This window comes from Amblyraja radiata, chromosome 19, assembly GCF_010909765.2.
Source record: "Amblyraja radiata isolate CabotCenter1 chromosome 19, sAmbRad1.1.pri, whole genome shotgun sequence".
NCBI classification, from domain to species: Eukaryota; Metazoa; Chordata; class Chondrichthyes; order Rajiformes; family Rajidae; genus Amblyraja; species Amblyraja radiata.
In genome coordinates, this window is record NC_045974.1 from 12,837,835 (window position 1) to 12,847,157 (window position 9,323).

Genomic DNA, 9,323 nt, shown 5'->3' on the forward strand with positions numbered 1-9,323 from the left:
TATTGAATGGCGGTGCTGACTCGGGGGGCCGAATGACCTACTCCTGCACCTATTTTCAATGTTTCTAAATGGATAGGTGATGTTTCAGGTTGGATCTTTTCCAGATACATGGGATTGTGATCCTTTTTTAAGCAACTAGTTGCAGAGGCTAACAGAATGCAATAATGTAAATAAGGGTTACATAACTGAGATATGTAGCAACGACAAAAGGATTAACCTGAAAGGGAGAATAAAAACATTGATAAAGTCCCACCACCAACCGAGAATGTGCATAAACATTGGATTAATTTTAAACTAGGAAGTTTATTCATATGCATGAGAAAGTGGACGTTACAGTATCTTACAATTATTTCAGTAAACAGGGTAACTGAATTATTTGCCGAATGGTAGATAGACTATGCTCAAATTGCTGATGTTTATACAGTTTTCAAACTATACTGGGCAGGGATTGAAAATTTTGTGGTGTGGTAGAATAATTCTTCAGGGTAGATTAAAATATTATACTTTCAAACAGCATGATTGTGTTACAGCTTAAACAATGTTTAATATTTTCACATCTATAAATATAGTTATGGCACAAAAAAGAATGAACTCAACCAAAGCAAAATAGATTCACTATATTCACAAAATACGCTGAGCATTACGGGAGCACCAGTTGCACTCATAGGAAGCACATTTTACAAGCATGATGAGAATGAAACTTGATGAATAATCTACAGGATAAGCAGCACTGCTACTTACAAAACAGAGCTAATTCAGTATCAGCTCAGATTCCTGATTGTTTTTAAGCTTTTTAGCATGGATTGAATATCAGTACGATGGAATTACATTGATGTGACTGCTAACTGGAACTTAGAAATTGAGAATTTTAAATTACAACTTGGAAGTCAGAGGAAGACCTTCGTACATATCTGCTTTTAATTTAAACCAGTCGGATACTTTCTGAAGCAAGTCCTTCTCCTGACAAAGTATTTTAGCAGCCTTCCTGAGCTTAGGTTCGTTCCGTTCAAGGTACTGAGTTCCATCCATTTGGAGCTGATTCAGCTTTTCTTTACGGTTTTCATCCAAAACGATATCCTCACTCAAGAAAGGATTGAAACGGAAGTAGGTGTCAGCCGGCAGAAGAGCATCAAGCATGGTGTGAACTTCTGAAATAAATGTTGGAAAGGATATTACAGAGGGACTAAGAAAGGCAAAAGCAAAACTGAATCAGACGGTACATGCAGAATCAAAGCTAGGTGTGCACATTGCATTAGTTTCTATGCACTACTTTGTGCAATGTGTTTAAAGCCAGAGTATCAGTCCATCACAGTTTCCACAGCACTGAAAATAAACTTAATGAACTAAATGATGTTTAATTTCTACAGATTAAAGAATATTTTGCATGTGGGTTACATTATCACAATGATCATTCCTAACATTAACCTAACACGTTAAAGCCAGAGATGGGACACAAAATGCTGGAGTAACTCAGCAGGTCAGGTAGCATCTCTGGAGGAAAGGAATAGGTGACATTTCAGGTCAAGACCTTATTCAGTCTGTTCGATGACCATTTGACTTTCAGTCTGAAGGGTCGACCCGAAAAGTCACATATTCCTTTTGTCTAGAGATGCTGCCTGACCCGCTGTGTTACTCTAGCTTTTTGTGTTTATCTTTGGTGTAAACCAGCATCTGCAGTTCCTTCCTATACATATTAAACCCAGATGTTGTTACACACCCCCTGATGTTGTTACACGCCAGTGTCTAAATACAGCGCTACGTATCAGTGCATCCCCTTGTACAATAGCCCTCATACCCATCAAGGGAGACCTCTGTACAATGCTGCACAGTATTTTGATTTGTGGATTTATTATTCTACCTCCAGATCATTGGCAATTTTGAACTCCTGTTTGATGGATTTTTGACTACAATTTATCCACTCTATCATGAGGTCTCTGTTAACACTGTCCTATGCTCCATCTCATCTCCTCTGCAAAAACCCTTATTCTTGTCTTTTTATGATTCTACCTCCGACCCTAATCTGGGATAAAACAGCCACGGGTAATGGCATTAAAAACCATTGCCATTGTCAGAACCCTTCACTCCATCTGTTTAACTGAATTCAAACAATCTTGCAGAAAGAAAAATTGCTCCAATAGTGAGCTGAAGCAGCTACGGGTAAGTCCATACATTTAACCTACTGTGAAACTACCACCTCTGACATGGAGCAAGTTTAGCATTGGCATTGACAAAATAGATTTTCAAGTTGGAACTATTTTTTTTAGAATTCGAACAGAGTTGTTGGGAGTCAGATTGCATGTGGCCTTCTTGACTGTGGCTGAGGACTCTCCCCCAAGAAATAGAGGCCGACCGTGCTCAGCCTTTCTCCAATACTGAACAAAGGCTGTTAGTCATGGAGTCAGAGTGAAACATTGTGGAAACAGGACCTTCAGCCCAACCTGTCCACACCAGCCAACATGTCCCAGCTACACTAATCCCACCTGCCTGTGTTTGGTCCATATCTCTCCAAACCTGTCCTATCTATGTACCTGTCCAGCTGTTTCTTAAATGTTGGGATGGTCCCTGACTCAACTACCTCCTCTGGCAGCTTGTTCCATGCACCCAACACCCTTTATGTGAAAAGGGTACACCTCAGGTTCCTATTAAATCTTTTCATCTTCACCCTAAACCCATGTCCTCTGAGGCACCAGGCTCATCAAGTTTTTTGTTTTTTTTCATAGAAAATAGGTGCAGGAGTAGGCCATTCGGCCCTTCGAGCCTGCACCACCATTCGATATGATCATGGCTGATCATCCAACTCAGTATCCCATCCCTGCCTTCTCTCCATACCCCCTGATCCCCTTAGCCACAAGGGCCACATCTAACTCCCTCTTAAATATAGCCAATGAACTGGCCTCAACTACCTTCTGTGGCAGAGAATTCCACAGATTCACCACTCTCTGTGTAAAAAATGATTTTCTCATCTCGGTCCTAAAAGACTTCCCTCTTATCCTTAAACTGTGACCCCTAGTTCTGGACTTCCCCAACATCGGGAATAATCTTCCTGCATCTAGCCTGTCCAACCCCTTAAGAATTTTGTAAGTTTCTATAAGATCCCCCCTCAATCTTCTTAATTCCAGCGTGTACAAGCCGAGTCTATCCAGTCTTTCTTCATATGAAAGTCCTGCCATCCCAGGAATCAGTCTGGTGAACCTTCGCTGTACTCCCTCAATGGCAAGAATGTCTTTCCTCAGATTAGGAGACCAAAACTGTACGCAATACTCCAGGTGTGGTCTCACCAAGACCCTGTACAACTGCAGTAGAACCTCCCTGCTCTTATACTCAAATCCTTTTGCTATGAAAAGGTTACTTCAGCACCCTGCAAAGTAGCCTCAAACTCTCCATTCCTTCTGCAATTCAGATCAACATTCCATTAGCCCAATTACTTGCTGTACTTGCATGCAATGTTCTTGTTTCATGTACCAGCGTCCCTAGAATGCCATTGCAGCACCATATTTTGAAGCCTTGTTCTGTTTAAATATTGATTTGCTTTATTGTTCTTTCTTACAAAGCAGATAACCTCATATTATATTGCATTTGCCAACTTCTTGCCCACTCACAACCTATCTATATCTCTTTTTGGATTATCTGTCCTTGTTACCCACTGTCTTAGTATCATTAGAAAATATCTCTCCAGTGTATCTCTCTCCATCCAAGTAAATTGTCGCGGATTCAGCACCGAACCTGTTGAAAATTACCTTCTTATGCCAACTCTGATTATTGTTAGCCTGCTACACCCCTATCTACTGCAATATCTGCCCTGGATAAGGGGACAGGGAGGGGGAGACAGAGCAATTGGCAGCATGCATCAACTTGCAATGCCAGTGTTTGAAAATATCTCAGCAGGCATCCACTACAGGGGGTGAGTGGCTTGCATTATACAAGATTTGCTTCCATTACAGACATACAATAAAAAGTGTCTGTCTGCTTCGAAGATGTACAAATAGTTACAACTGCACGAATGAGCAATCCCAGCAGTATACCATCCGCTATAATTATCTAAATGTGTCCATCCACAGCAATACCTTTAGGGTGGTAAGGCAAGTTACAAGTAAATGATAAATGGAGACAGTCACTGGTATCCAACCTGTAAGCTCTAGATACCAAACTATTCATGAACACAAACATGAACAATGAACGGCAAAATGTCATAGTAAATATTAAATTCATTATTATAAGTATTTTCTGGCTTGACGTAACAAAACGCAGGGTGCAATTCTGGATATGCATTTTGTGATCCGATAAATGCAGTGGGGTAGGTGATGTTAATGGATTAGACTTGCTGCAAACTGAATAATCAGATCTTGAATCTGAGATACATTAATTCAAAATGAACTGCAAATTAAATTATATTCCTCAGTACTGCAATGTTGTGGAAATAATTCTTAATTGCCAATAAAACCATTCAAATGGAAAAATATTCTTATCAGTAATGTGCACATATTAAAGTCATTTTGGATCGAATCACTGATGAAGCATGCTTTTAACTGAATTGCACAAGAAGATTACATGGATCCTGAAGGATGATATTATTGAAAAAAAACAATGAAAGAACACCACTGAAAAATTGAATCTTTTCTGATAATAAAGATCAAGGTAGAAATGAACCGCAATTTGTCATAGTTCTCTTGCATTTTATTAATGCCTGCAACCAATTGACATTCTTGCACTTTAAACAGTCAAGTTATTTACTGAGTTTCATTATTTTGTCTTATTCATTCTGTTTTTTTGTGCATCGTGGACGTTTAAGAACAGTGTATTATATTTAAACCCTATGAAAATTGAAAAAAGAAAATATCTGATAATCTGTGAATGTGTCTCAATGGGCCCACAATGCAGTTCCAGAGATAACAAAATGTCAGCCAGTTAATTGCAACAAATCTCAAATAGATCTCCACGAGCTGTTGTGCTGCATGAAATATTATAGGAATGGTGAAGAAACACCATCATTTTTTGAAAAATCATTTAGATAATAGTGGGCTGGGGGATAAAAGGTAGTTTCCAGTATTCAGAAACAACGTGGAAGGAAAATTAAAGTGGGTATTGCCTTTAAGAAGGGTATCCAATTAATTACACCAAGAAACTGGTCTTCGAAGGTTATTTATCTTATGCCTGTTTGAGATCTTATTTCAGCCGGTTTGTTTGGTGTTTTTACTTTGGAACTGAAGGTTCTGAAATTACAGTTTGTTTCGCAGAGATGTCTTGCTGGTGGACCAATCTTAAATTAGAATATCTTGATATTCATATGTGAGTGTATGCAATTTCTGACCTAATGAGGACATTAATTTGAAGCTTTGTGTGTGGCAGTGACCTGTGAGAATCTCAAGACAGTTTAAGGAAAAATGAATGGAATTAAAAGTGTACAATTGTTTAAGGTGGTTGTAACACTGTATTATTAATATGACTAGAATAATTCAACAAAAGGAGGCAGTGATGGATAGTCCAGCTGAAAAGATTTAAAACATTTAAACAAATGAGGGCCCCCTTTAACATATTCCGAATGCAAATTGTAGCTTTAAACGGCTGCTAATGTTTAAAATCGACATGGCTATAAAATAATTTCATTTATGAAAGCAGTGCTTATCGTGGATTGTGCTGTGCATACTTATATTCTCATTGAGTCCATGTTTGTCATTAATATCCCGCAAAACCTAGCCTTTGCCACTTGTGCAGTAAGAGTCCAGTGAGATCTGTGTTCGGGAAGGATTCCACTAAAGTTATCGTACATTTTACACAGGTACAGATACATACAGCTTTTCAATAATCATCCCATCTTTTAACAACTCACCACTTTGCATTATTGTCAAAATGATCACCAAAATAATTGTTTTTCATTTTAAACTGTTTCAAAAGGCAGCTATGTTGGGTGGATCTTTCACAAGGTAAATCTGCTATTGAAGTTATTTAAAGCTATTGAAGTTATTTTAAATTACCTTCAGAAATCAACGTTTTAGTCACTAACCTTCTGTATCAGTTGCACTGCTTATTACGTTAGTCAGTTTGGTTTTAAGACTTGTGTAAGTCACGTTGTTTTTCCCCAATGTTTCAAAGCGTCCCGTTCCAAGTGAGATCACACATTGAAAGGGTGTGTTTGGCCAAATGCGTTTGCACTCGTGTATGGCCAGTGCACAAGGATTGTTGATGAGCAAGCCACCATCCTAATGGAGAGGGAAAAAAGGTTTAGTTATTATGACAATACATTTTACATACCACACTGGCTTTTTCTTGAAGTTACAACATTTTAAAGGCTCTCTCGTAGCATAGGTAGGTCATGGAGCTTGAGATCTAAACTGTCCTCACCCTCTCTCCTTGCGAGTCATAGGATTTTCACCAAAGGTGGAAACACTGGCTCTTCTCATCTCTTCAACTACAGGAAAACCTCGCCTTTATCATCAGTGTGAGAGAATTGAAATTTGGCATTTGTGATTTGAAATAGTGTTTCCAGCTGCCTTTGTCAATTAATAATATTTACCAAATAATCTGAACAGATTTTTTCTAAAATTCATTCTCAGCAAATGAAAGGCCAGCTGCAAACTAGGATTTAAAATATTTCTGATCTCTTGGTTTATCCAACTCAAAATAGATAAGCACTATCTAAAGTCTATGGAGTCTTGTGATTGAAGCATTAAAATAGAAGCTCCGATAAATCCGATATAAAGATGGTGAATGTCAATCTTGGATTATAAATAACATCTGGTATCTTATAGATCGATGACATACCATTTCAAAACACTCTTAAGGGTACTGTATCAAAACCAAAATGATTATGATTTTAGTTTTATCCGGCCAAGATGTGTGGCTAATACAATTACTTAAATTTATGTAGATCTTGTAATCTTGTACATTAATCCCAGAGACAAGAATTTTTGAAGATTAACGATCTCAGATTACGTCAGAGGAGGTCACAGAGAGGTGGAGGCTGCTGGAGAATATGAAAACAAGGAGAACCCTCAGAGGTCTGAGACCATTAACCACTCTTCAGCCATCTTGGCAAAATGAATAATGATGTTAGGTGCAAATAAGTGAAAGGTGTTACATTTTGGGAAGTAAAACCAGGGCAGGACCTTCACAGTGAATGGCAGGGCTCTGGGAAGTGCTGTTGAGCAGAAGGATCTAGGAGCAGGCACATAGCTCCTTGAAAGTGGCATCACAGGTAGATGGGGTGGTCAAGAAGGCTTTTGGCACGTTGGCCTTCATCAGTCAGGATATTAAGTATAGAAGTTAGGATATGTTACAGTTGTAAGGCCACATTTGGAGTATTGTGTTCGAGTTTTGGTCACCCTGCTATAGGAAAGATGTTAAGCTGGAAAGGATGCAGAGAGGTTTTACAAGGATATTGCCAGGACTTGAGGACCTAAGCTACAGGGAAAGGCTGGGCAGGCTAGAATTTTATTCCTTGGAGATCATAAGGATGTGGGGTGAACTTACAGAGGTGTATAAGATCATGAGGGAAATAGATGTAATTTATCGAGAGAAGGGGAATCAGGAACCAGAGGACATAGATTTAAGATGAGAGAGGAAAGATTTAATAGGAACCTCAGGGTCAACCTTTTTCACACAGATGAGGATGGGTATATGGAAAAGGCTGCCAGAGGACGTCGTTAAGGCAGTTACAATAAAACATTTGAAAGACATTTTGGACAGGTGCATGGAAAGGAAAGGTGTAGAGGGATAAGGGTCAAACTTGGACAGCAGGGACTAGTGTAGATGGAGCATCTTGTCGGCCTGGGCAAATTGGGCCGTAGGGGCTGTTTCCATGCTGTATGAATGTGTCAAAATATGGGCAATCATCTCAAAAAATTTAATTGGTCACTTCACCTCACATTTCCTTTAAACGGTCCCCCTCTGACCTTAAAGCTATACCCTGATTTTTGACACTTCCACTCCAGACAAAATAGAACCAATGTGAACAAAGGGAAATGTAATGGTTTCAGTGTAGGAGCTGAATTGTGGACAGAAAATTGACAATGTTGCAGAACCTTGGTGATGAAGTGGATATTGTAGTCAGATTCATCCAGGCCTTCAAAACTGCCCATGGTTTGATTTATCCTCAGCAACCAAAGAGAGATATTGATTCAGTGTCTAGAAAATTCAGTTTATGGTGAGGAGGAAAAGATACTATTCAACTGTTGCTCCATAATCTCAGGCAGACAACTAAATTATCTAAACTTCTGTCAACATGAAACATACTTTATATTTCCTTATCAAATATGAAGCATAGATATCTAAAAACTAATATTCTTGTGTTAGCCTGGTTTCAAACTAAATAAACACGTTGCGTACACAGTATCTGCCATCTTGTTTTCTCATTTCCTTCTTGAAATGATCCCCATAAACCGCCATGATCATGAATCTCAATTAAATGTAACTTTTACACTGGAGGCTTCAGCAAACACTGGTAAACAACTGAAGGAGACAGTCAGTTGCTGATCTTTTAAAGATTTTTATGTTACTTTTTGTTCAGTTTCTATGGTTTGCTCAGAAAAGTGAAGTGCAAGTCCAGAGAAACTTTATGTCAAACATAACTATTGTGATGGCACCTCCTTCCCAGTGTGTCACTCCGATCTCCGTCACCGGCACAAGCCAGAAGTCAATGACAAACACCATGAACAGTGCCTGGCCGCTGGTAAACACTGGCACCCTGGTAAACACTGGCACCCTGGATAGTGCTCTAGACTGAGCCGAGGCCACAGCTGTGGCGAATTAGCTGGTGGAAGGAACTGCAGATGTTGGTTTACACTGAAGATAGACACAAATGCTCAAACTCAGTGGTCAGGCAGCATCTCTGGAGCATCCAACATCTTGGATTTAATAATCCAATTCGCTGTTTTTGGATTGGCCTACCCGCATCACGCCTCCGTCCTCCTTAAAAACCAAGGCAATTCCAGGCAGAGGGAATGAATGTGATGGGAAGCAAGAGAGAACTGGAAAGCTAGAGAGCAAGGTCATCAGCATATCCAAACTTAATGGACGAGGTAGTTGGCATGTCACTCACATAAATGTTGAAGAGTAGGGGAGCTAGGACAGAGCCCTGGGGAAGACCATGATTCAGGGTCTTGACAGAGCTGGTCTGGTTCCCAAGAGAGCCCTAAATCTACGGTTGCTGAGGATGGATGAGAGGGCACGCATGGTGGTTTGGCACTTCAAGATTCTGGAAGCTTTCAGCAACAGACCATGTCTCCACACGGCGTCATAAGCTGATGACAGATCGATGAGAGCAACACCAGTTTTCAGGGCACGTTGGAAGCCAGCCTCAATATTGGTGAGGGCAAGGCCTTGATCTG

At 39.7% G+C, this 9,323-nt stretch overlaps 1 protein-coding gene across 1 annotated transcript in view; it reads right to left on the reverse strand.

Annotated features, from left to right (window-relative positions):
- Window positions 1–283: 283 nt before the first annotated feature.
- Window positions 284–9,323, reverse strand: part of pnpla8 (patatin like phospholipase domain containing 8) — a 54,696-nt gene continuing 45,656 nt past the window's right edge. Inside the window, exons 9-10 of the mRNA XM_033037704.1 lie at window positions 6,002–6,197; window positions 284–1,148 (exon numbers count right to left, since the gene is read on the reverse strand). Coding sequence (XP_032893595.1) covers window positions 874–1,148; window positions 6,002–6,197 — 471 coding nt within the window. The 3' untranslated portion in view covers window positions 284–873. The remainder of the gene's footprint in view (window positions 1,149–6,001; window positions 6,198–9,323) is intronic.